General features: G+C 41.5%; 1 protein-coding gene across 2 annotated transcripts in view; it reads right to left on the bottom strand.

Annotated features, from left to right (window-relative positions):
- Positions 1 to 27,757, bottom strand: part of thada (THADA armadillo repeat containing) — a 93,009-nt gene that overhangs the window by 54,207 nt on the left and 11,045 nt on the right. For both annotated transcript variants that reach the window (XM_071481245.1, XM_071481246.1), the window contains exons 22-28: positions 22,284 to 22,393; positions 17,765 to 17,897; positions 14,787 to 14,909; positions 14,079 to 14,201; positions 13,653 to 13,744; positions 7,179 to 7,268; positions 3,392 to 3,523 (exon numbers count right to left, since the gene is read on the bottom strand). In XM_071481245.1, coding sequence (XP_071337346.1) covers positions 3,392 to 3,523; positions 7,179 to 7,268; positions 13,653 to 13,744; positions 14,079 to 14,201; positions 14,787 to 14,909; positions 17,765 to 17,897; positions 22,284 to 22,393 — 803 coding nt within the window. The remainder of the gene's footprint in view (positions 1 to 3,391; positions 3,524 to 7,178; positions 7,269 to 13,652; positions 13,745 to 14,078; positions 14,202 to 14,786; positions 14,910 to 17,764; positions 17,898 to 22,283; positions 22,394 to 27,757) is intronic.

Consider the following 27,757-nt stretch of genomic DNA (forward strand, 5'->3'; position numbering starts at 1 on the left):
AACCACATTTAATCCTTGGAGGAGGTGGCTCAGGTCGTACGGAGAGAAGGAAGAAAAGGGTGAGGAGGAAGAGGAGGAGGGGGGCTGACAGTCATCGACCTCATCAGACACGTCCGCACATGCCTGGGGAAGATGGGTTGGGGAGTAGGGGGGTGGGGGTGGGGGTGGGGGAGGCAGTGTCGAGAAACATGGCTGGAGCCAAAGAAGTTAGGGCTGGGCTATATTTAACATCTCCAACATGTGGGCTTGATTTGGGTGGATGTGAGCACTGCATACCTTCTCTGACAGAGAGAGAGCCAGCCAGTCAGTACTCAGCTGAAGATCTGTTAACTGCACCAAGAGGAGATGGTTCCTTAAAAAAAAAAATCACTTATAAATGTCACTAAATCACTGTTTGTTAAACTCAAAGTCTGGTGAATTAGTTAATCGGTAACTTGGGGTAATTAGTTTGGGGTAACTTATGTTCTTTAGGCCGCAAAAGGCAACTCGGCACATTTGCTGTACCAACTGGTAACTGTTCCTGTTGAGCTGGGGAGATGTTGGGTTGGGTTGGGGGGGGGGCATGAAGGGAGGGCAGAGAGAGATGTGAGCTGAAAGAGGCTGATGCATGTCGACGCTCTAAAAAAAAAACAGGAACTTAGTCATTATAGTGTGGCCTGTTGACGTGCTCCCCATTTGTGCCAAAAATAGTCATACTTCAGGCAAATCAGTGAAATGGTGATGTTAGTCAAATGTTTTGTCAGCGTCGATGTGATAAACGATCAGCTCCTCAGTTAATTCATTGTTGTTGCAATTAAAATAGGAAGTAGTGGCCCATCTGTTTTAAGATCTTCTGGAAGTTTCTCCACACGGGATCTTTGGAGCTCAGCCTGAGTGACCCTCAGGTTGTTGTTCCCTCTCCCTGACTGATCAGTTTGGCTGGGTGGCCAGCTCTAGGAAGAGTCTTGACTGTCCCAGACTTCTTCTGTGTATGAACTATGGAGGTCACTGTGCTCTTAGAAACTGTTGACGCTGAAGATTTTTTTTTGTATCCTTCCCCAGATCTGAGCCTCGACACAATCCTGTCTCTGAGCTCTACAGGCAGTTCTCTGACCTCATCTCTTGGTTTTTGCTCTGATCTGCATTGTCAGCTGTGAGACCTTTTACAGACAGTTGTGTGCTTTTCAAAATCATGTGCAATTAGCTGATTCGACCAGAGGTGGACTCCAGTCAAGATGTAGAAACCTCTCAAAGATGATCAAGAGAAATGAGAGGCACCTGAGCTAAATTTCAAGTGTCATAACAAAGGGTCTGAATACTGATGTCAATGTGATAGTTCAGTTTTTCCTTAGTAATACATTTGCAAAGATTTTTAATATTCAGCTTTCACTTTTATAGTTGGCTGTCCTGTTGGTTGACAGATTGGGCGATTGGACTGGTATTCGTCTCAGTGGTGGCCATTCCAACCGTGGTTGACCCCTGTGCTTCGTCGAGCCGAAGCTGGTGGGCTATAAACCCTTTTAACCAACAGATGTCTCTGGTGAGCTTTCCAACCTCTATTATCTAGGTTTCCAACCGAGCTGCCCCAAAATCCCTGATGCTTAGGCCTAGTGGGCTGGGCATGTACTGGTGGAAAACCTGCATCCTGAGGAGCACATGAATGTGTGTACCAAATGTTGTGGCAATCATCAACTCATTGAGAAATTGTTCTCAAAACCTAAACTGTCAGCCTCACAGTAGCTCTGGGAAAAGTCAAGAGCTCACCAAACCCTTTCATCCTCTGGATACCAAAAATGTCTTTGCTAAGTTTCCAAAGACAATCCATCCAATAGTTGCTGAGATATTTTATTCTGCACCAAAGTGATGGACCAACAAACCGACCAACTGACAGTATCATCCATAAACTCTGCTGCTGGATGCCAAAAACATCTCTGTGTTGTGTTGTTGTGTATATGGCTGACAGTCAAAGGTCCTGCTGATGAAGCAGCAGACAAACATCTCAGCTATATCATCCTGAAAACAACCAAATCCCAGAACAGTACCTACTCACAAAGAACACCACAACACTATATATCACCCCTGTACTACCATCATCTGCCAGATACAAATACACATAAAGTAATAGAAACACAGTTGAACAACACCCACACTGAAGTGCTGTTATCTAAACCGTCAGTAAAGCATTCCAACCTCAAGGTCTTAGCCAACCCCCCCCATCTCCTCCCACACACACACAGACACACACACTGTAAAAGCTTGTCTAAACACATGATGTGATATATTTTACATCTTGGGGGGAGTGTGTAACTACCATGTGTCCTCTCTGAGTCAATGAAGGTCCTCACAAGAGCAGTTACAGGTGTGTAAAACGTACAAGCTTATGCTCTATTTGCAGGTGTAGCACATGTAGGTGAACATGTTCCAATAATATTTGTAGATTTGTCCATCTGAGGAATGTCAGAAATGAAGGCTGTGACCACAGTTTCCCAGTCGCCTGTGATGTTTACTTGGTGGTAAACAGTGAGTGGATTCAGATAAAACCAGTCACAATCTAATCAACCGTTGCGACACGAGACTGCACTAACAACAACACAACTCTCTGCAGAGACCAACTCAGACTAGACAGGTGTTTTGTCTTAGTGTGCAGAAACATAATATTAGACAAAGACACACGCAGACCCAAAAAAACGATGTGTATCTTTGTTTTTGTCGTGGTCATAACATTAGAGTGTACAGTATGATCTGGATTTCGGGGATTGTGATGTTAGAAAAAAACAAAAGAAATGATGTAAGACACAGGTTTATATGAAAGATGCAGAGGCACCTGTGCAAACAACAGAACACACACTAATGTTTAGACTGTAGTTGTTTTGTCTCAGTGATTGTGAAGCGTTCTATACTTAGAACGAGTTGTGGTTCAGAGAAACGTTGTGTGTCAGGTTTTATCATGGCTGAGAGAGCAGGTGCGAGTCCCTCCTGGATTTGATAGAGCATTCCCTTGGTTAATGTTTTTTTTTTTTTTTTTTTAAATCTTTATATAAGCAGGCGAGCTGACTGAAAACACATTCTCATTGATAGTGATGACATGAGGGAGGAGCTGCTGATAGATCACATACTGCATGAGCATCTCTGCTGCCACTAATGGAGCAGTTAAGAGGATAAATTCTTGTTCAAAGACACATGAACTCCCTTATGAGGTGACAGATGGAGAGTAATAGTATGGAATAAAAAGGAGGTTGTACAAACTTGTTCAAAACACAGGAGCTAACATAAGTGATGACAGGACCTTTTTTCTGTTCTTAATGCACGATCAGCTTGATTTTACCATTTCTAAATGATTGTGAACATAACAACTTTGTCTGTGTTTGGAACGTCAATGATGCACGTGCATGTGTGTAGCACTGACACCCACCTAATGATGAAGGGCATGAATGGGCTGAGTCCCAAAGGTGAAGAAGATCCATCCATGGGAGAAGGGTAGAGTCGGCTGAGCACCAGCAGCAGCAAGAACAGACTGGGGTGTAGCTTCACCTGACCGCTGTCACTGAACGAATGAATGAACAAACGAACGAACGAACGAACAAATACGAACAAACACACACACACACACACACACACACACACACACACACACACACACACACACACACACAAACACAGAGAGAGAGAGAGAGAGAGAAAGAGCGAGAGAGAGAGAGAGTGTCAGATTTATGGTTGATTGAAGACACTGTAGTTAATGTTGTTGATGCCCTAGAAAAAAAATGTATTAGCAAGTTATTTCTGTCCGACTGCCACCAACAGCAAATTATTGGCTATTATTAGACATCATAAGATCATACTTATTGGGCTTTACACAATCCCCATCTGTGCATTGATACCTCCCGTGGAGTTCTGAGAAGTTGTGCAAAGGTTTTGATGCAAACTATAAAAGGGAAAACTTCAGCTTTTGTTGGAAGGCCAAATATTTTTGTTGCAGGGCTGGATTTGGTTCACGGGCCGCTATTTGGCTACCAATGCTGTTATGATCTTAGTCATATCAACTTACTCATATTTGATTGTCTCAAAAAACTAAACTCTTGCCAAGAATGTGACCTACCTGAGTAGCCTGTTTTTCATAGATTTGCATTAAAAGAATAGTCTGCTATTTTATTTTTAATCTTTTTGCTGTCTTTTTTAGCCACAGCAGTGCACGAGAAGCAAATAGTTTGGATCCAGCTCTAATGTGTTGGCCATTTTCTGAAACAGGACGAAAAAGCAATATGAAAACCACATACAATAAAAATTCCAACACAAATTATAACAGGCCGAAATTCCTCTGGCTCCTTATCTAAAAACCACCCACACTCCAATACAGTCATCTCCTCATCCGTCCTGGAGCCGAGCCATTTCTTCTTTTTTTTCGTCCATCCAAATCTCATCATCACCATCTGAGTCAGAATGGAAACCGTCTGTCTGTGCCAGCGGTTTCACAGTTTCACTCTGACACACTCACAGCAAGGGAAGGAGGGAGGAAAGCGAAGAAAGAGACAGAAACAGATAAGAACTTAAGCTACAAAGAAAGGAAAGTGACTAAAATGTCTGAATATCAGGTGTCTGATGTGGAGGAGGGCCCTGCTCTGTTTTATTTCCCTCTGCTGGCAGAGTCCAGCTCTCTGAAGGATGAATAAAGCAGAAATCAACTCACCAAAGGTTCAGTGAGTTTTACCGTGTATCTGAAGGAGGCCTTCTACTTTATCTTGGTGTTAATAAAACTTCAGCAGTGCTTGTTTTGCTGAGTCTAATGTGGAAATGTCTTATCTTAGAATATGGGAACATGATGGGAAAACAGTGTTTACAATGTAAGGAGCGCTTGCGGTTGAGTCTTGACTTGGTCTGTAATGATCTGCTTGTGTGAGTGTGTGTCAGGAGAGCAGTTAGTCAGTTAGTCATGAGGATCTCACAGAACAGACACACAACAACAGACCCCCTGCGAAAAACAACTTGTGCTTTTCATTACTTCATTGGGCACGGAACCGTCCGCTGGGACCGCCACAGATCGGCAACATGGGAAATGTAATATCGGCCCAATTAGTAACTGGTCTGATGCGTTTAGTGTCACAGTTCAGTAAAGCCCAGCGGGACAGGATGTGATGTCAGAGATACGGGAGGGTAGGGGCACAGACGGAGGGGGGTTGCAAACATATTAGGCCATGTTGGGATACAGCTGGAGGCTCAAGCACTTGACAGGATGAAAAAGAGACTGAGGCATTTAATGGTACTCTTAAATTCCATGCTGAGGTCTTCCATGAATTTCTGCCCTCTCTCCCTAAACTCCTCAATCATCTCCAGTATCCGGGTCTTTGATGAAAGTGGTTATTTTTGTTTTATATCTTTTTAAAGAGAGTGGAAACAGAACACTGACCTTAAGTAATTTTTTATTCCTCATTTAGAAAGCAGTAAAAGAAGACACAGTAGCAGAGACGCAGAAGAAGCTCTAAAGTAAACTAAACTTTTAGCTTAGCATTTAGTTTGTTCTCAGACAAATAAATCATCCGATTTGTTTAGGAAATTAGAGAAGAGCACTTGGAGTATGATATGAAAAGTGTTTTCTTTGGAAGTGAAGGCAGCAGCAGATAAGACGGTTTAAATGTGGGTTGTGACCTGAAATAGCTTCAGAGATAAACCGGGTTAAGTTTGCTACACAGAGATAACAACATTAGGATTTTTATTTTTATGAATCTACAGGCCACATAAAAAGCACAAACAACAGTCTGTCACTGAGTTAACCTCTTTACCTTTATGCTAAATATATGCTCAGGCTTACTGCATTATCCTTTTAAAATCTTATTAGGTTTAGGGCGGGCCATCATACAAGTATGTTCTGTGCAAAATGTTACGTCTAATAATAGAGATGGAAGGTGGTGACTCACATACAGATGAAGGCACTGGTAGAGATGATTACAATCAGAGATGAGCCAAACAAAAGACGAAAAAGCTCAGAAGTGAGGAGATGACTCCTTTCTGACAACAAATGGGTGTGGATGAGGAAGCAAATGTAAGAAGTTTCGGAAGCTATTTTCAGATTTAATCATATGCATTTCATCCTCTATATTTTTAGCTGTAACATAACATGCAGAAAAGTGTTGCCCATCTACATGCTGCAACAATGAGGAGAAGCACAGGGCTGGAAGCAGGTGCCCTCTCTGCAGGTACATTACAACCACTTTTTATTAATCTTCTGCTCTGCCTGCTCTTTAAATGCAACAGTGTGTAGGTAACTTCTTTGATGACTCAACTTTTTGTGGATACAGGATTGTTTTCCATTCATAATTCTTCTTTATGGCATTTTTGTGAGGAGAATTAGTCTAAAATGGATGGATTACATAGTGTATAATGTATATACATGGACTCTAAAGTATAACCTTACAGTTCCAAATCTCATTTCTCCAATCTGTTGTATACTGTTCCCTATTTTGGGAATGCACTTGTAATGCAACTTCCGCAAGACTGCTTAAAACCACTAACAGCAGCTCTTCTACTTCCTGTCCTGCTGTGCACCGCCACAGTACGGTGTGGATGGTCTGTTTGGGTGGCGCAGTGCACTAAGATAATGTGGGAATTCAGACGGCCAAGATCTAGTTCCGTGGGAAATTCGCAAATGTTTTAACAAGGGTCGAAGGGAGTGAGGGGAATTGTGAAAGAGCCAGTCTGAAAGAGCATTCAATTAATTGGATCCATATTAAGATAAGGCTGCCTGGGGAGCTGCTGACGACTGCAGCGCTTTTAAAAAGGGAGTTTGGGCTGAGCTGAAAAAGATAAGGCCAATGAACCTCAGTGGACTCAACTCCCCACTGCAACAACACAAAACGAACTCGTGACAAGGCATTTACTTTATTCAGTCGTAAAGTCTTGTATTTGAGTAAATAGTCTGTCAACTGTGAAAGTGAAACAGGCTACAGACAGCAGACTCAATCCCTGGCTGACGCTCCTTGATTAAAGATAAGAACTGAGATGGTAGTTTATATTCCCACTTGAAATCTAGTTTCAGTACTGGCAAGAAGTTGCACCAACGTACTCCAGGAAGCCAGCAGCACAAAAGCACCACTGCTGGATCAGCTTAACAAAACAAAAAAGCAATGTGAGTAAAATTAAACCTATAACGGGATCAAGAAAGTGTGAAAAGCCATGGCAAGAGCTGAATGTGAGATTAATGGCCTCACCTGTCCACTGTGGCTGCAGCCTCCTCCAGCTGGTTCAGCAGGAACGGATAGAGAGCTGGAAAACGAGTGAAAAACTCTCGGCCCGTCATCCTGAGGGAAGAAGCAGAACGACAGAGACAGTTTGAGTATCAGCTCTCTGGGTTCTTAAACAGGCTGTTTGTTTAGGACAGTGGTTATGAGGCTAGAACTGTAAAATTTGGCATTGAAAACCAAACCTGAACTGAAAAGGAAAGAAAGGCATTGAAACCATAAACCGTAAATAAAGATGGATGTAGCCTCAGTGATGTCAGACATAGGTTTATGAAGAGTGGTTCTGAGTGGGCTGCTCCACCGTCGACATCTTGGCAGTGCTTGACTCCACCTAACTCCTGGTTAATCCAAAAATGCGCAAAGAGGTGGGGAGACACGCATACAGGTTACATAAAAATTCACCCTGTACAGTTACCACAAAGGGATTTTTGCGTTAACTGCAAAAGATCCTGCTCAGTACGTGTTGATGCCCTACAAATGTCTTAAGTATTTCACCATAAGATTAAATATCCTCTTACTGAACATCCAACAATCAAGTTTAAAATTTAGATTTAAAAAAAGAGTTAACTAAACAAAAACAACTAATCTGCCTGAACTGGACTGTGTGTGCATGATGTGATCTGGTCTGATCTGACTGACAGCAGTCAACAACACGAGCAGAAAACTCAACAACTGTCGTCAGAATTTGATTCAAATAAAGTTGAATCCTGATTGGTGCAGGTAAATGCCTTTTTCCAACTTCAAACCCAGAGAACAGAGAAAGCACAACACACAGAAAAACTCTTGTGAGATAACACAATGTTCAGGCAGGACAACGACAACGCTTGTAAGAAGCTGATTGAGAAAAAAAGGTTCAATTTGTTTAAAAAAAACAAAACAACACCATGACAGACAGAAAGTAGATGAGAAGCTGCAGAATTACTCATTTTTGAGGCAGCGAGCAATTTGGAAATGTAGCTTTAATAACAAAAGCTAGTGATAACAATGTGATTGGTGCAGTATTAGATAAAAGTGTTGAGGTTTTGAGCAAGTACTGTGTCGTAATGCAGCACATGACTGACTGCTTCCACGAATGACTCAACCGTGAACAGAAATAATGGTGACCCCCAGTTCAATTCCAGTTAAGCCCAACTTCCTGTCTTTCAGGGCTGTATCACCTCTTCCACAGATCATCCCTCTGAGCCACCTCACAACAGATGAGGAGAAAGTGACATAAACACACAACAGCAGGCAGAGGAGGGGAAATAATGGAGACAGGAATTTCAGTCAAACAGGGTGAAGTTCTGATAAGGTGAAGGCCCTTTGCCAAACACCGTCTACTACAACAAATCAAGCCTTTATGTTTGTTTACCCTTTTGCAGTTAGAAAACAACAGTCACATTTGTGTGTATCCACACACACTGTGCCATAGGCATGTTCACGTGTGTTCCTTTTTTATTCACTCACACACATACACAACTATCAGCAAAATAACAAACTTTATATTTAACACTGGTGGTCTCGCCGCTGCAACCGCCATTCAGCCTCAGGGCCAATAAAGCTTCTAAAGCTCAGAGGCCTGGTCTGCCAAGCACATGATCACAAGACTGGGGAGATTGCACACTGCTTCAGTCAGTAATTCTTGACAAACGCACAAAAACACACTCTCTTGGACCTGGTTCAAGTTAGCTGCAGCACTGTCATGGTAGGGAAGTGAGTCGTGTGTTTAAGTTTCAAAAACCCTTTCAACATGGATGTGACGCCCTCCTCACCTCCTGTGACCTGACACACACACACACACACACACACACACACACACACACACACACACACACACACACACACACACACACACACAGATGAGTTGTGGGGGTAAGGGCACGTACTCACGTATATGGAAACATCTACAAACATTACTGTCACTGTATACATGCACAAATACACATACTGTGTGTATTATATAAGAGTGTGTGCCCCCCTCCTCTGCTTTCTCTAATGAGAGTCTCCCAGTCCGACAAGCTGCCTGGAGGACAGAGGTCAGAGGTCGTGTCGGAGCAGATTACATGGGGTAAAAGGGGTGAGGGTCACAGAGGAGGAGAGGGAAGAGAGAAGGTGGTGTGAGTGAAAAGATCTGGTCACATTTGTGAGCTCAAAGCCGCGTGTGCTCACTCATGTTGGCTGCAGTACCTTCACGGCAAATGGCACAAAAAGTGTCCTGAAGATTAGTTGTTACAGACAGCGTGTGGAATATTTGTGAGTGCACAGTGATATAAGAGGCAGTGAAAGAAGGTAACTACTGTACATGCATCTGCTCAATTACTGTACTTCACTACAATTTCAAAGTAGTTTAGTGGAGTATTTCTACTTTATGTTACTTTATTTTTCTATTCCACGACATGTCAGAGGAAAATATTGTACTTTTAACTGCAAGACATTTGTTTGACAACTATAATTACTTAAAGAGCCATTTCTGCAGCGACCCAGTGCCTCACATGGTAAAATGCACACCATAAAAACAGTCCTAACTAAAGCGGCACAGGTTTGAGTCCGACCTGTGGGCCTCTGCATGTCACCCCGCTCTCTCCTTGACTTCCTTATCATAATAAAGGCAAAAAATGCCCCTAAATTCTTTTTTTTTTTAAAAGTGGCATTTCTCCTCTGAGCTTCTCTGATGGTTTTATTTAGACAACTGTTCAAGGCCAACATACAGAAAATGATCCAGTATTTCAGCAGAGGTTAGCACTGTGGCCTCACAGCATGAAGGGTAAATGAGTACTTTGACATTTTATAATTTATATACATTTTGGTGATAATACTTTTGTGTTTAAATAACATTTACCAAAGTAAAAGATCTAAATACTTTATGCGCCACTGATAATCCAGCTGAGGTGTCTGAGGTCCTTCACCGTCTTCACTGTCTGAAGACAAAAAGTACCTCAGTGACACTGATTTGGACATTTCTGCACATGCAGTGCAGACTTGAGATAAAGCTGGAGGAGTTGGTTGGAATGCAGAAAGCAAATGTGTCAGCTTTGTTTACAGTTTCATTTATCTCAACAGTGATATTGGTTCAACATCGATGCCGGTTACAGAGTGGAGAGGTCAGTGTGGAACGATGATGTACTAGCAAACAATATGTCTGGATTCAAGTAACTATGTAAAATACGCAGCTGAAATTCCCACAGACATTGAGAAGCTCAGTCTTTCCAAACATGCAAATACACATAATGCTGTAAATAAACAGGCCTGTGTGCGAGGGGAAATATATGTTTATGCTCTGGCTTCAGTGGACCAAGAGACGCTGACACACACACAGCCAAATATTAGAGTGGACAAGCTGTCACAATGCATTTTCTGCTGCCAGAGATCACAACCGTTAAATCGTGGTAATAACAGAGACCAGACATACAACAGACTGTGGAAAAGACAAACTCTCAAAGGATATTATAAATGAGCTGCAGCTTTCTTACAAACATACACAGCCCTATACTGATCTCAGGTCAACACAATCAGATTTACTGGCATGACAAGTGAAATATTACAAGACTGCTATTGTAACATTCAAGCAATGACTTGTGAACCAAAAATATTTTTTAAAAAAAGGCAATGCAAAGTCAAACTAAAATACAAGCTAGGGTTCAAATGCCGATTTTCTGAGCCATGGTTCTACTCCTCATTCATCACAAACTCTCCCATGTACATATAAAAATAACCCCACGCAGTAATAAGAAAAAGAAGAAAGCAGCAGACATGAGGAGGGGGAGATAACTGAGGGCTGTACAAAGGGAGGGACAGCAGACTGAAAACAGACAAGATAAACAGGAGCAGCCTTGGCTGGGTTAAGAGTTTTCAGAGGCCTTCGGAGAAGTAGCCAATAGAAAAACAGTAAAACTGAGCTCCCTGGAGCAGGGCCCAAAACCCTGTGAAGTGTGAGTGTTTCGTGTGGTCGCCATCTTAGTTGAGTGTGTTAGCATGCTAACATTTGCTCATAAGCACCAAACACAGTGCGCAGTAGAGCAGAGGCCGATGGAAATTAGTTTTGCAAAGTGGTGGACAAACTGATCACAAAAGTCGTCATTTTGCATGATGGCAATGAACAGCACATAGTGTATTTACTTCAGTGCTTCATGGTGACAGAACAAAAGGCTAACGACTCAATGTCCAGCCTCCTCAATCAACAGCATTTGCTGGGTAATGTTTAGGTAATAGCTCTTTTAAGTTCATTTCTATTTATGAGTGAATTTAAATGTGCCATAAAAGCTGAGAGGGCATTTCTAGATTTTTTTGTGAAAATAGAGATTAAGTAATTCCACTATATAACAACAGAAAATAAGACAAACATTTTTATTTTTGTATTTGCTGCAGCATCAAATAAATCTGTTTGGTTGTATAATCATGTGGATCTTGCCGCATCCCAAGCTCAGCTCCACCCAACCTGCCTTTTAAGTTGGATACAAAAAATCATAAAATAAATGTGGAAAAAAATAAATAAATACTTGGCCGAGGTCTGCTACCATTTTCATTATCAAGGGTTCCACATTCTTGGATGGTTGCTTGACAAGGCAGTGGGAGCCTGTTATAATTTAAAACTCTTTTCTAGAAACCTCAATAACAATCTGCAATTTTTCAGACAACCCTTGACAGCAGAGCAGGACTAACAACTGATAACCTTCCAGCTAATGTGGAGACAGTTAAAGCTCCAAGCAGATTCATCATTTGCACAACTCAACCCCATTTTGACAGAGTGTGTTACTGCTGCAATTCATCCAATAAACATTTTATCCCCTAAAATGAGACATCCACCGACTGGCAGCTCATCCACCAAAAGTTATTTTTGGTATTAGCAGAAAGAACATTTTGGACAGGTAGGTTAATGCTTTTGACTGTATGGCTTCTTGTAATCTCAACACTTTTGCTCTGAAAATGTGTAAGAATATCATCACCTGTGTTGTTTACTGTGACTTTCAGGTGGCAGTTTTTTCAAAAAAAAAAAAAAAAAAAATGTGTGGCTAATGGAAGGTGAGTCCTGTTTACCACTTGTCCTTGTTCTGGCTAAAGCTATGAACTAATGCCAACCATACACTGGAAGACACTTTTAAAAGATTAAAGTTTCTCTCCCTCTCACATCTAAAGACAAAATGTCATAAGTCACACGCAATGAGACTGGGGTTCACTTTAGCTTTGAGATCATGCTCCTGGTGGGAATTTACAGTAACAAAAACAGTTTTTTCCTGACTTTTTTTGCTCTTTGAAATTCTACAGTACCATTACTATTATTAGATAAAGTTAGGAACTCAAATATGAGTCTAATTACCCTTTTCTTTATTTGTAATTCATGCCACCCTTACACCAAAGCATTCTTTTTTTTGAGTTACCTCCATGTTCATAATCAACTCGGTTTGCTGCTTCTTGAGTGAAAGCGTCAGTGAACGTCACTATTTGCATGAGCCAAGACTAAAAAAGGAGCAATAATATTACTTGTTTGATGTTACTGGACTTAACATGTATCCATGAAACCTGTTGTTAAAAGTTAATTCTCTGAGATGATTAATTGAAGTTTAATTTTCATCATCATAACCAAGATAACCTCAGGTTTCAATAGACCCTTTTAATGCCTCATGGTCTCTGATGGAAGTGGTGTAAACAATATTGTTCATTGTTCAATCATCAGTGAAGGTTTCTGGCCTTCATAAGACTGGACATGGAGCTTTTTGAAAATAGCTTTTTCTCTGTAATTATATTTTTGATGGCATACATCTGCAATGAATGCAAATACAATGCTGTATTGTACTTAATCAATTACAGCCCACGGGTATGAAACCAGGTCCCAATGGTCCCAAGTGTTTTACAGAACAGTAATTATAATTAATTGATATTGAAACTGCCTTTCTTCTTTTGCCTGCAGTGTAATTTCCCTCTTGCTGGTGCAGCAGCAGCGAAGACCTGTGTCCCCACAAGCAAAAATCAGCTGTGGGTTTGAAGAGAGTGAAACCTGTATTTCAGGCAGCGTGCTGGTACAACAGCGCCGCTCTGTGGTATAAAAACCAATTGCTTATACGCATACATTTCTTTTACCTTGGTTTTGAGAATTCTACATGTTGATATTAAATAGTTTGCCTTCTTGTAAAGTGGCTGACTGTTGATGTCTAGATCAGAGACTAAAGTCATTTAGTCTATGATTAAAACAAGTGGGGGAAAAGTAATTACAGTCAGCTGGGATAATTACAGTCAAGTACAAGATGACTTTTTTAAGAAACTGTTGGAGCAAGTGAAACTGCAGTGGAAATAAGGGGAATAACCTCTACCCTCTGTCTGCATTGTTCTAAGGCTTTTCATTTAACTTTTTTTGCACATACATGACTGATAACCAGTGATCTGTACTTCCCTCATTCGAATGTAAGCGTTTATTTCTGCACTGATGCACGACAGTAAACTTGAACCGGTAGAGAGGGAGAAGGAGCAGACCTGTTCTTTTTTGAGTGCTCATCTTTGCCTTTCTTCACTCCAAAGATCCTCGTGATCAGAGTGCTGAAGAGAAGAGTGGAGGAGTTCCTCACCTGGGACAAAAAAAAAAAAACAAGGATGAGAGGAAAGGAGGACAGAGAGAGTGTAAATCTAACATCACAAAGCAAACATCGGCATCATTGGAGAGTAGAGAGATATTGAGTCAACTTTATGGTCCTTTTGCAAGCTACGGTTTGTGGTAATGTTGAATTGTACAGTGTTACTTTACACAGATAGGTGATAGATGTGGAAAAATATCAGAAGCACCTGGGAGGTGTTTGAAAAAAAACATTTTAAACCTGCTCAAACAGGTCAGTGTTAGGATGCATGTTAGAGATGATAAATGAAGGTAAAAAAAAAAAAAAAAAGATGGAAGTGGAAACTCACTGCCCAGACGGGAGAGGTGAAGCCCAGCACAGCAGCCTGCATCCCGTCTGAGACGAAGGGGATGATGTTTTCCCCCAGACGAGTGTCCCTGTACAGAGCCCTGAGGATGTTCAGAGCATGGACCTGTGGTGGGGGAAACAGATCATATTCAGTCACTCAGCAGAATCACATGAATAATACATCATCTTACAAATCACATTAAAAACAATGAGACTTTACAGAACCATGAGAACACTAAGTTTGCACTGTAGCTGATTCACTATGAAGCTGTCTGCCACTATTTGATAAGCCAGGAAGATTTTCAGTCTAATATGACCTTCATAAGGTGACTGGTAGACAAATTTACCAGCAACAGCCAAGATACAGCACCGTTTGGCTGCTATTCCTGATATCATTTCTAAAGTTGGACTGTCTCCTCGGTGCTATCCACCACCACTAGCTCTTAGTGCAGTATTATCAAAACCCTATTGGTACTAGCTTTTAAAAACCTATTATCATTTTTAAATATTTAACCTGCTTCTTATGCTCTTGTCTGGTTTGAAAATGAAATAAACCATCTAAAAACATTAGGATGAAAAGTAAAAACATGAAATATATAACAACATCCATACACCAGCACTCCTCATGATGCTGTCTCTGTCTGTTCAAAACTGCTGTCCCACCTGACAACAAGTAGGACTCGTGCATGGAGGCACTGGATGATCATACCTGGGGGACGGTGGAGCTGTCAGTGTTCCTGTCAGCAGACGGCATGGCCAGGGTGATCAGTTCTCTCATGGTCATCTTCAGCAGACTGCAACTGGAAGACTTGGGCTCAGAGGAGAGCAGAGCCTGCAGAAGTGGAAAAAACATTTACACACAACAGCTATGCAGAAAGTTAAGGAAAAAAGTGCAAAGAGAAACAAGCTGTGCATGCACTTTACATTTGAGGAAAGCATCTTTTTTATTTTTTTAGCACATTTTCAGAATCAGAATCAGGTTTATTGCCAAGAAGGTTTTCATATAAGAGGAATTAGTTTAGTAAGAAAAACTATAAAGAATGAGAAAGCAAAAGCAAGTACTGCAAGTTAGGTAACTTAAATATAGAATTAGAAAAATATTATAGAAAATATTTTTTTTCAAAAAAATAGATGTGAATTTTACAGAAATATATAATACAAATGTGTACAATGTGCAGTATGAATGGGGGAATGTGCATTAGTTCAGTTTGAAATCCAAGAAGATTTATAAGAAACGTGCAAGTAATCCAAAAAAAGGAGACATGTGGGTTATAGTGGTAATGAGAGCTGCACTGCAACAGGTCTCAGCAGGTCTCAAAGACCTGGATCAGATGCCATCCTGACACTGACAGAATAATAATGTATTTTTTACATTATTTTTTATGAAGGAAAGAAAAATGATTATGTTCCGATGCAGGGGCTTGTTGCTTATGCAGACAAACATTACTTGGTTTCATCAAGCCTAATATACAACACTGTTTTCTAACCTACACTGAATATCCTTTAATCCTTTGTTCTGAAATTGCAGCAGCAAAACCTCTAAAGTGAACTAAACTGTTCACATCACCATAGAAAAACGTATCTGTAACATAAAGCCACAGCCACTACATAAGTTTGTCTTTACTGTTGGCTTCACTGAATGACATCATATGTATGTGCCAGGAGTGGGAGTTGGGAATGTGGGAGAAAGGAGGTGACAGCACTTGGCTGCTGTGTGAGAAAGGAGTTATCTTACTGTGGGAGCTGATGGGAACCAGCTGTGTGTCTGGCCGGGTTATGGTTAAGAGTTAGGCCTGGGAGGGATGGAGAGATGGAGGGTAGAGGTAGGGAGGAAAGGAGGAGGAGGAGAGGGCACAGTCTGGCTCCTATGAACTCTTGGGGGGTTAGGGATGGAGGACGGTAAGAGGAAGAGGAGGGCTAGCCCGGATCCTGTGAAGTCTGTCCCAGGTTGGTCCAGACCAGCATGAGGTGAGAGCAGGAGCCAGCCTTCCTGGATCTGTCTCCATCTTTGTGTGTGCAGGAATGCAGCCCAAAGCTCTGCCAACGTGTGAACTTGTGCTTCTTCCCAGACTTCCTCTGCTTTGTTGGACCGTCCCTCTCTCTATTATCTTATCTTCTCTGTCTCGACATCCATCTTTATATTTCATCATGCTCTGCTCTACCGTGCTACTCCTCCTCTATTCTCTCACTTTACTGTAACTTCAACTTTAGGTGTAATGACTTTTAATTTGAAAAGTCCATTCAGCCAGGGAAACAGATGTTCATGGCATTTAACATGCAGATAATTCCCATAACATTCCTTTAAGTACATCTGTGCCATGAACACTAATTTCAGAAAGTCAAAGTTGCGACTTTTGAAACCTGGAACTGAATTTAAAAACAGTTTTCAAATCAAATCTGGCTGAAGATTTCAGACCTTCAGACTTTTTTAGACAGCGCACATGACTAGCATACAAACGCATGAAAACAGAAGAGAGTCAGTGATGTGAGCAGCGCAGCCATGCGCCTCGTACCCATAACCACAACAAAGAGCGACTTCACTCCAAAATAACTGCTATGATAAAACATGAACTCTGCCACGTCTAGTTTTAATATCAGTAATCAGAGGAAGTGGGGAGGCGAGCTGCGGCTGAATAACACACTGAGTCAGTGGAGTGTTAAGTCAGGTTAGTAAGAGATTACAACACATTGCTAAAGGTGTGTGGGACTGGTGACTACTAAGAGGGGTCACTGAGAGGACAGTGTGTGAGAGTGTTTGAGAGTGTGTGTGTGTGTGTGTGTGTGTGTGTGTGTGTGTGTGTGTGTGTGTGTGTGTGTGTTTATGAGTGTGTCAGTGAGCAAAAAAGACAGATGGATTAAGAAACTCCTTGTTCTTCCACCTTGAGTGTTCCAGTAGCGCGCCAAGAACTGCTGATTACACTGCTTTTAGAAGTAAACAGGAACAGACACATACACACACCCACTACTAAACTACTACTGAACCTCTGAGTCCTGTCCAACATGTCCATGCAACACATGCCATCATAACCTTAATTTGGACCAGATTTTTATCTTTTTCCAGGTCATTTTTGGGGCATTTTTATGGCTTTATTTGAGAGGACAGTGTAGAGAGACAGGGAACATGGGGATAGGGTAAGAGAATGATATGCAGCAAGGAGTCCAGGGAGTCAAACCGGGGAATGTGCAGGGCATTTGCATGTATGTGGTATGTGCCCTAATCACTTTGTGAAATGGTCCTTTGTTCTCATCTTCAGAACTTGTAAATTTAAGTCATATTTTAACTCACCTAAGTCAGCAAAATGCAGCAGAGTAAAATAAAAAAAACGAAAAACTGAAAGTCTAGTGTCAAGTATGATATATCACTGCATCCATAGAGGGTAAGATTCACCAGCGATGGGTGAACTGATGTGACCATCACTCCACCACACACACTGCAGAAACTAAATCAGAGGAATGTGCTGTTTACTGACAAAGGTCTGCATCTTCTGCGTTCTCAAGTGTTGCAATTTAAACAATAACCTCTTGCCAACACTTGAAATCAACAGTGTGAGTCCAGCATCAAGACTGGAACTTCACAAGCACCCTTTTGATACTTCTCAAAATCTTGAAAACTGTGCTCTCACACACACACACACACACACAGACACACACACACAGACACACACAGACACACACAGACACACACACCTGGATGTAGAAGGGGATCCCAGCACTGCGTCGTGTGGCACACAGCTTGGACGACGGGTCGCTGGATTTGACCTCCTCCAGAACCTCAGACAGCCAGTGGGCCGGAAGCTGTTGCAGGGTCTGACTGCCACTCCTGACACACACACAAACACACAGAAAAAAAACATGGGCAATAAATAACAGGGGTCTTTGAACTTCCCTCTTTGAATGTTAGATCATAGAATCGCACAAAGATGCATTTTAGTCTAATTGTCAATGAATGAATCACAATGAAAATACTTGTGTTGATTCATTAAGTTACATATTTACTAATCTGAAAACATTTTATATTTTCATATACAAGTACTTCAGTTACACAGTATTTCAGTTATTTTAGCCTCTGCAGTAGCTGCACACTGCACTCTGTTGCACGACTTAAATGTTTTACAATAAATCCAATGTGTTATTCCCTGCACAAAACAGTCCATTTACACACCAAACCAGGATCAGATCACTGCAAATTATCTTTAATATTTGTTTAAATCGACTATGACAACCAGATGGATCTCACAGTAGGTTTCCATAAATTGTGTGACATAAAATGACAGTTGAAAAAGTGTCGTAACCTCATCCACTGTGGTTCCTATCAAGACGTCCAGGAACCAAACGTGTATCAAACAGCATTTCTTAAGAAACAATCTTATCATATGTTAATCCACAGTCTTATGAGGGATTGGAAGGAAGCTGCTGTTCTGACACATATACTGTTCTCTGTGGCATCTGGTACTCCTACAGTTTAAAACAAATGCTAAGAATATGATCTGAAGCAGGTCTGGCAAACACACACCCACGAGAAACCGCTCTGCCCTCTTCTGTGAGAAGCAGCTGTTTAACAAGAACCAGAGGAGCAGAGAGGATGAATGAAAACAATTCAATGTGGAGGACAGAGCGAGGGCTCAGTGGTGCTACACACACTCCAGTGTACTCCATCACACACACTTGACACACACTTGACACACACACACACACACACACACACACACACACACACACACACACACACACACACACACACACACACACACACACACACACCCTCACTGACAAACACATGTGGTGAGGTATAAACTGTAAACCAGCACTTTCCAAACAGGATATACTTAATACCCCAGAGAGCAGCGCTGCAGCTTCCAGCAGGATCATGAAAAGATTATGGAGCATCTCACCTAATTTCAAAAATGAATTATGATTTGGCTGCAATTACAAGTGTTTGAAAATTACTCAGCAAGCAAGCAAAGAATTGGAATTAGTTTAGCTAAACAAATAAATAACCAGTAAATAAATATATATATATATATAATATATATATATATATATATATATATATATATATATATATATATAATATATAGTAAATGTTTGTTTATTCATTATTTTATAATAATTAATAACAATAAATAAATGAATAAATGGATGAAATAGCTAACAGAGAAATGGTTGAAATAGCAAATCGATAAATAGTTTAATTGTCAGTTAAGTAATAGATGAATGACTAAAATAGTTAAAAGCAATGGATAAAGGACTGAAACAGTTAAAAATAATGAATCAATGGTTGAAAGGTTCAGATTCTGCCTGTAAATTACAGTAGTATGAATGCAAACTTAAAAAGATTTATAAACAATACCCAAATTAATAGTTAAAAAATATGCACTTCAAAAGTTTTAATCAAAGGTCCCATATTGTCTTTTTTGATTATAAAACAGGTTAAGGTGCCAAGTATCAAAACGCTCAATCCACAGAGAAATGCACACAGCTCATATTCAGAATCTGAGCCTTAAACAAGCCGTCAGGACGTCTGTATTTTTGTGATGTCACAACCCTCAGCCACGCCCCAAGTGCAGCCCACCTGGACACACAGTCCAACTTTGCAGGATTTTACATGAAATCTGCTGTTTTTATTTGATCTCCATTTAGGACTATTTTTAGTGTTTTGTTCAGAGTTTCCAGCGATCATTTCAGCTTTCAATCTTTTTAACAGTATTCTTCTACCAATCATTTGATTACATTTATCTTGCTGTTTTAAATCTGCCATTTTATCAAGTATGTTGTTTAATGAGTTATACTATGACTAAGATCCACTGCCTGAAAACTGGATAAGCTGCTTGATGGCTTTGCCTCTGTAGCTGTAACATCTCTGCCATAATTTCTCCATATACGCCCCCATCATGCCATCCCCTCCATGCACTTGCCTTAACATCACTGTCGGTCTCTCCCCTGCAGTCCCAATCAATTACATTCAAAATTCCATATGGTCTTGCAACAACAAATTGGTAGACTGCTATTTCTCCTTCTCCTGGTAATGCACCTGCCATATTTGCCTCTTGCTGTCCGAGCTGCCTGATCACCCGTCTCCCTGATGTTCCCCATGGTCTCCGATTCTGCAGCCAAGCACGCTCTCCTGGCTGGCCTTGATGCAAGGACAACGGGCTCCACCATTGCTGCCTGGGACACGGATGCTACAACACCACAGAAGCTCACCCTGACATCACCAGATGATCCAGGGGTTTGCACTGGAACCAGACCCAAGGGTCCGGTGTAAAGGTCCACACCAATTCCAACTCATTTCAGCACTGACTGACCATCAGCATTTGTATTTATTGATGAGTTTTACCAAGCTACAATCTATTACCTGTGGTTAGCCTGGCCATGTGTCAATCGTTGATCGGCTGACCAACCTGTTCTTACTCGAGGTCCAGGTAATCCTGAAAGCGCAGAGGTGAAACCACATCAAGTTGGTTTTTGGTTCTTAAAACCACAAATGTATCTCCTTATGGATATCATATCAAATAACACACTGGAAGAATATGGGACCTTTAACATATTTATAACATGACAGGTGGTGTCAATGAAGGGGTACTAAATTCATCTGGCAGGACTGTCGGGGTGTATCTGAAAACAAAAGGTTGTGAACTACTGCTGTGAACAACTGCAGATATAAATACACATGTTTAACCAGGGGACTCAGTCATAGAGAGACAAAAAAGAGAAAGCAGAAAAATATATAAAGAGTGAAAGAAAGAGAAGATGGGGAAGAATGAAAAGAGAGACACAGTGAGAGAGTGCAAACACAGTGGAACACACCAGAGCCAGAGCATCAAAAGGCCATGGTAAGCACCCCGCAATCAACACCCCATAACCCAGCACACGGCCTGCATACTATCCACACACTGCTCTTCCCCTCCTGAAAACACACATACACTCACATCCACACATGCCTGCAGCAGAACACACACACAGACACTCCCAGTGCGACTACACACAACCACTAGAATGTCGCCCTCATTACACAACACACTGAGAGGCTGGTTTCTGGACAAGAACAAAACAAGTGAGTTTTGTTTTAACTGCTGAGCACTGGGTGGTTCAAAGTCAACACTGCTGCGACGGTTAGGTGGTTTGTTACCTGCCACAGGGCTAAAGACGTCTTCCACAGTCTTCCATTGAGGAAAAGGGAGAGGTACAAGAAAGTGAGAAATTCTTTCATGTTGTTCAGAATTCAAAGATTGTTTTTCCTCCCCTTTAGGAGGATAATAGTGGGATTATTTCCTTGGGAAAGGGTCAGAGGGAGCATGGAGTTCAGTATGTGAGTCCAGCCAAGTTTAATGTTGCCCCTGCAAGTATGTTGCCACAGAGGCCCAATCACTCTAATACTGTTCACTGTGTAATTTAAGTGCATGGATAGATTTAAATTATAAAACTGAGATAAATTTCAGGATATCCTCAGTGGGACAATAGTTGGCCTTAACTTGCTATACAAGTACATTGTAGCCATGCTAGCAGCTAAAAAACAATTTTTTGTGCACCATAATTCACTCATTAGCTGGATTTGTATTTATATTTCTCTACTACTGCATGACTTAAATCTATTAAGTGTCTTAAAATTGGAAGCTGTTACAGCCTACTTGCGATAATAAAGTAACTGCCTGTCAAAGGAATAATTCTACATTTTGGGAAATAGGCTGATTTGCATTCTTCGTTATTCCTGATTATTTATAAAAAATCTAAAATAGGTTATTAAATTGTCAAATTTTGTGCCAGGCTAGACATTTCCCCATTTCCTAAGCTATTTAGTGTACAGACACAATATTATCAGTGTTGTCATCAACACTTTGCAATAATGCATCAATGTCATGTCATGGAAAAAAGAAAAAATAATTATCAACTTTAATTAATTAAACATTTCAGTTGATTTAATGCATTATGAGTTGACACATAGTCTTACTCTGTTATCAGCAGCTCAGTTTTTTCCATGCCCACGTATCTGTTATCTGTCCAGAGGGCACCACATGATGAATAATTCCAATTACCCAGTCATGATGTAATTACAGTATATTATATCTGAGGAGTGACACTGAGAGAACTCGCCTTCTTGCTAATTACAAGGCACACTGATGTTCACTGTCATGATGGAAGCTAATGCCCACAGCCATTCAGCAGTATTAACTTTCAGCCCCTTTGCCCTGAATGTGAACACACACACCTGCACAGCATGTCAGTGAGGCGTACAAAGCCCACGTAAGCCAGTTCAAAGGCGCCACGATGACGGGACTGCAGGAGCTGCTGACGGAAGTACAGGCCGACCCCCTCCACCTGTAAAAGAAAGAGAGACAGAGAGGGAATAAGCTACTGAACGGTAACGAGAGCAGCACTGCTTTTTAGGTGCCTGTGTGTGTGTGTGTGTACTTGTACTTGCTACATAGTAAGGACCAAAAAAAGTATTTTACTAACAGAGTGAGGACATTTTGGGAAAGTGAGGACATTTTGGTCGGTCCTAACTTTTTGAGACACCTTCAAATCACATTTTGAGGGTTAAGACTTGGTTTTAGAGTTATGGTTAGAATTAGGTTTAGGTTAAGGTTAGGGTCAGGTTAGGCACTCAGTTGTGATGGTTAAGGTTAGGGTAAGGGGCTAGGGAATGCATTATGTCAATGAGTGTCCTCACAAAGACAGAAGTATGTTTGTGTGTGTGTGTGTGTGTCTGTGTGTGACCTTAAAGCCAAGAAATGGATGTGACCTGTTACACACGGTCAAAATGATGTAACTGCAGTCAAAAAGATTATGTGCACCACCTGAAATCTGTAACAGAGGCATCAATGCATTAGTCTAGACCGGCTGAACAATGAAGGAGCGGGCTGACCTGTTTTCCTCAGTTCGGAGTTGTAGGGAAAAAACTGTTATGGAACTGTATTCATTTCATTACACAAACTGCATATGCAATACCGAACACACAAAATAAGGAATCGACAAAAGGCCTTCAAGGTTTACTATCAATAATTTTGCGGGGGGCTTTATGTAACACAGCTGTGACTGATGATTACTTTCAACATCATTTAATCCATCAATTGTTTCCTATTCTGTTATATAGTCTGTAAAATGTCAGAAAATAGTCAAAAATTATTTCCCAGAATCCAAGATGATGTGTTCAAATGACTTGTTTTGTCTGAAGAGTCAAAACCCAAAGTAGAGTGGGTGGGGTGAAGGGTGACTTCATTATATGCATTTCAACCACTAGGCTACAGGAAATTTCAGATATCTAATCTATATCATTGACAAAAAGGAAAGAAGCAAATCCTGACATTTGATAAGCTAGAACTCACTCATTTCCTTACATTACTTTTAAACATCTAATCATTTCAGAATGACTGTATAACTTTTGAGTGTTTTGAGTGGCAACATTTCAGTGACTCATCTCCTGTCATCAGATGTCCTCTCATTACATGCAATTTGCAAAAATATGGATATCTGACAAGTTCAGGCTACCCCTGAGGAAGCAAAACCCATTTCTTCCATTTCAAACTCCAGTTTGAATAAGAATTAATCTAAATAACTGAATAACTACTTTCGTAGTTATGTCACATCCAATCAAACGCTACCACACAGCTGTATAGTGAACAGTTTACCTAAAAAGCTTGTCATTTAGACAGAAATTTGTTCATTTTCTTTGAAGAAATCCAACTGTATAAGCTGAAGTGCATTACCTAATCCCACTTCAGCCTTTTCTCTATTTGGCAGGCACAGTGAAGCTGTAACACTGGCTACTCTCTTGTTTCAGAGACACCACTTAGTTTTCAGCCAGTGAGCATTGAGCATGTCAAGCGTGAGAGCGGCATGTCAGTGGCGTGACAAGTGTGTTCAAATAAGGATGCTGAGACATCCACATAATGGCCACTGTCAGTAAAACCATCCAGTTAGTAACAGTGTTAGCAACATTATTCTAACTATACACATACACACACAACCGAGTGTCGCTTCTACAGCAGTGTGTAAACTGGTGAGTGTGTTGCAGGTGAGGCGGCAGGGCGAGGCGGACGCAGAGCTCCACTGCCCTGTCATTAAGGCTGTGGTATCACCGCCACCACAGAGGCAGCCAGGCCCCGACTTAGTCAGGGGTGGCATGGAGGGCACAGGGAGGAGTGGCAAGGCCCCGATGCAAAAAACCCCTGTGTGAAAAGGGAAAAAAAAATCCCAACGGCCCCTTAGGGGATGTAGGGTTAGACACAACATCTAAACTAACACAGACACAGACCCGCAGAAGAAGTAGGATTACACCAGTGACTGATGTCACTGACTGAAGGAACAATGATGCATGAAGGTGGGTTTAAAAGAGGAAAACAGCAGGAGAATGCACTGAAACAGACAAAAAAAAAAAAAAGAAATGAATGAAAAATATGCGTAAAATGGAAATATTACAAGAAGAATGAATGCAACAAAAATGTAGGGCTTAGGCAGCCCGTTTCTGGCCACATGACTGGTCAGTAAACTCGACTGACCCTGCAGACCCAAAGTGGACTAACTTAAACACCAAAGTATGGACTGAGTAAACCACAGCAGTACCAGCCCAATGACTTATCACATTGGTGGCCAGAGTGGACTCCCAGGACAGGCCTGACCTCACCGGGTTAAAAATGGCAGCGACAGTCACTGTTAGATGGCCCGTGGCTGCCGGGGCCCAGACCGCTGCGGTGCTGAGCTGGGCCGCGCCGGGCCGCGGCTTCGCCTATTTAAAGCTTCCCTCCTGAAGGTTCCCGTCTGTGTAACAGCTCAAAAGGGCCAAGCAAGCTTCCTGCGCAGGGGGCGGGGGACGGGACTTTATTTAGACGTCAACTTCCTGTTTGCAAACGTGCCTGTTTCCCAGAAAAACTTCCATGTGCGGAGAGAGAAGTTTCCCAAGTCTAATTACATGTATGGCTCCAGGCTGTGACAGTGACCCAAATAGCCAACTTCTCCCCTGACGGGACAGAGTTAGAAAACACTGATAATGTTTGTTGTTGTTGCTGCAAACTGCAGAAGGAATTTAGTTCTGATTTATAAATGGTAATAGCAATAGGCAATAGAAACCCATAAAGTAAAATTCAGATTCTTCTATTGTAACATAAATATTATTCTCTTCTGATCTGGTTCAGTGGAATCTTCCAGGAAGCTAAAGTCTACATATATACAATGGGCTCCAAAAGTCTAAGACCACTTGCCAAGTTACTTCTATTTTTCATTTTTTTCCAAATGTTATATTATTTTTTCATAACAAACGATCATATCAGCTCAACAATTTGAGTGAAAAGTTGAAACTTATGTACATGAACGTAACATGAATTTCAGACTTTTAGCATTTGGTTTGTCCCCCTTTTACTTTAATGACAGCAGACACTCGAGCTGACATGGACTCACACAGGTTTGTGCAAAACCTGATGACCCATGTTATCCCAGCATGATCTGACAGTATTCCACAGAACGCCTTGCTATAACCCAGAATGCTTTGCTTTCTCAGGCTTCAAGTGCCTCCATAAATGTTCACTGAGGTTGAGGTCAGGTGCCTCAGGTGAAAGTCCAGGACTCCTTGGTCTTCTTTGGTCTTCAGGTGGTTCTTGCAAAGCACTGAGGTGTTTGAGTCATAGTCTTGCTGCAGTGTGAATCCTTCTCCACAAAGATACAAACCAGAGGGTGCAGCATGTCTCTGAAGAGTGGAGCGGTACTTCTCCTTGATCAGGGTGTAGTCAATTCAGTGCAGGTGCCAGAGCAGACAAAGCATCACCAGACTTGAATATTCCTGTGGGTTTGATACACTGTGGCATCTCTCTCTCTCCTGTTGGTCTCCTCACATACACGCTCTGTTACTGCCATAAATCTCACACTTGGACTCATCAGCGAACAGGACTTTTTTCCAGTCATCCACTGTGAGATGTTGGTATTTCTTAGCCCACCCTGAGCGTTTGGCCTCGTTCCCCCTCCTGAGAAGTGGCTTAGAAACCGAAGTCATGAAACTTAAGAAGAAGAAAACTAGAGACCTGTGATGGGATCAAACCGGCTGTGACCCCCGTCAACATGCTGAGTACTCAGTATTCATTACAACATTAGTACAGGGTATTAAGTACTCGTGAAACGGCCACATCTGGCCTTCATTTTGATGTCAACTAACACCTGTAAAGTTTCATGTACTGCAGGTTGTGACGCTATCGTTTTGAGAAATCTGTCCACAGACAGACTAACATAGACAGAGTCCTCAAAACCACCTCTGTGGTGGTCCTCGCTACAGTTGGTGTCACCAGGACCACATTTTGCCATGAAGACACACACACAGACTCACAAGGAGAAAACAATGCCAGCCCCACTGTTGTGGCTGGTTATCAAACCATTACCATTAATGCCCACCTATAACCACTACTGTTGCCATGGTACCACCCAGTGACAGAAACATCTGCAGTGTTGCCAGGCCAACAAGGATATAACACAGGATGCTGGCTCTGGACCGCGGGAGGTGTTGAGCTCACACACATTTTGGAAAGAGATGTGTTTTGGTCAGACACACACGCATGCACACACACACACGCACACTTATACACATATGTTTGCCCATGCATGTCATCACTGCGGTAGGGCAGAATGACTTTGTGCACACAGACTTAGCCAAACCCAACTTTCCAAACAATATTGGAATCACCCCACTGACTGTTAATGCTACACACACACACACACACACACACACACACACACACACACACAGACACACACACACACACACACACACAGCGTGGAACTGATGACAAGCGAAAGAAAAAGAAAATGGATGCGGTAAAGACAGAGCACAGAAGTTCAGATTTTCCTCTTGTCTGTGTACTTCTCAGCATGAGTTTGTTAAATCATTGGTTATGTAATGAGGCCCATCACCATGGTTACCACAGTGGACAACATGGTATCCATGATATCACCATCAATCATCTCTTAAGGACACTGTGGTGGTAACATCATTATCAAGTCCATTTCAGTAGTGACAGTATAAAAATGGCTCTAGAGGGAATAATGAATAGCTGTGGGGTCGGTGAACTGAACTTCTCACTGACAAACTGACTAACATACTTTTCAGTGTTAGTTACTGGTCCTGAATTGTTGGGTTGGAAAAGTGTAGTTTGACATTAAGGAAAACACACTTATTGGCTTTCTTGTTCAGTAAGAAGCCAGATACCACTTTCATATATGTGCGATAAATATGCAGCTACAAGCAGGAACTGGTTAGCACAGAAGAAGAACAGATTCAGTGAAGCTCAATCCAAACTGCAAGGCACACAGAGCTAACACTTTTACATAGCTGAGTCAACAAGATAAAGAAAATACTGGCACTCACAGTTAAATAGTCTTATTAACTAATATAGGGCAATCAATGAATGTGTTTCAGCTATAAGCCTTATAATATTTTCTTTATGTTGTTTACGTAAACTGTTGCAGTTTGATCCAGTAGTGTATCTCTGTCTGGAACTAATATGTACAGTACGATGCACAGTTTGCTCCTAAACCTGCAGCAAATGACTGATGACTGATGAATAAATACATTTTTAATTCTCCAGTTGTTGCAGGTAAAGAACCTGCCTCCAGTAAAAACTGAACTAACACAGCAAAAAACCACACATTCAGCACATAGTACAGTATGATACTTCCTACTTTCTCTCTCCCCTCAGGAGTGTA

The sequence above is a fragment of the Trachinotus anak genome, unplaced genomic scaffold (genome assembly GCF_046630095.1).
Source record: "Trachinotus anak isolate AG129_WGS33_773 ecotype Australia unplaced genomic scaffold, CSIRO_AGI_Tana_v1 ptg000007l, whole genome shotgun sequence".
Lineage (NCBI taxonomy): Eukaryota > Metazoa > Chordata > Actinopteri > Carangiformes > Carangidae > Trachinotus > Trachinotus anak.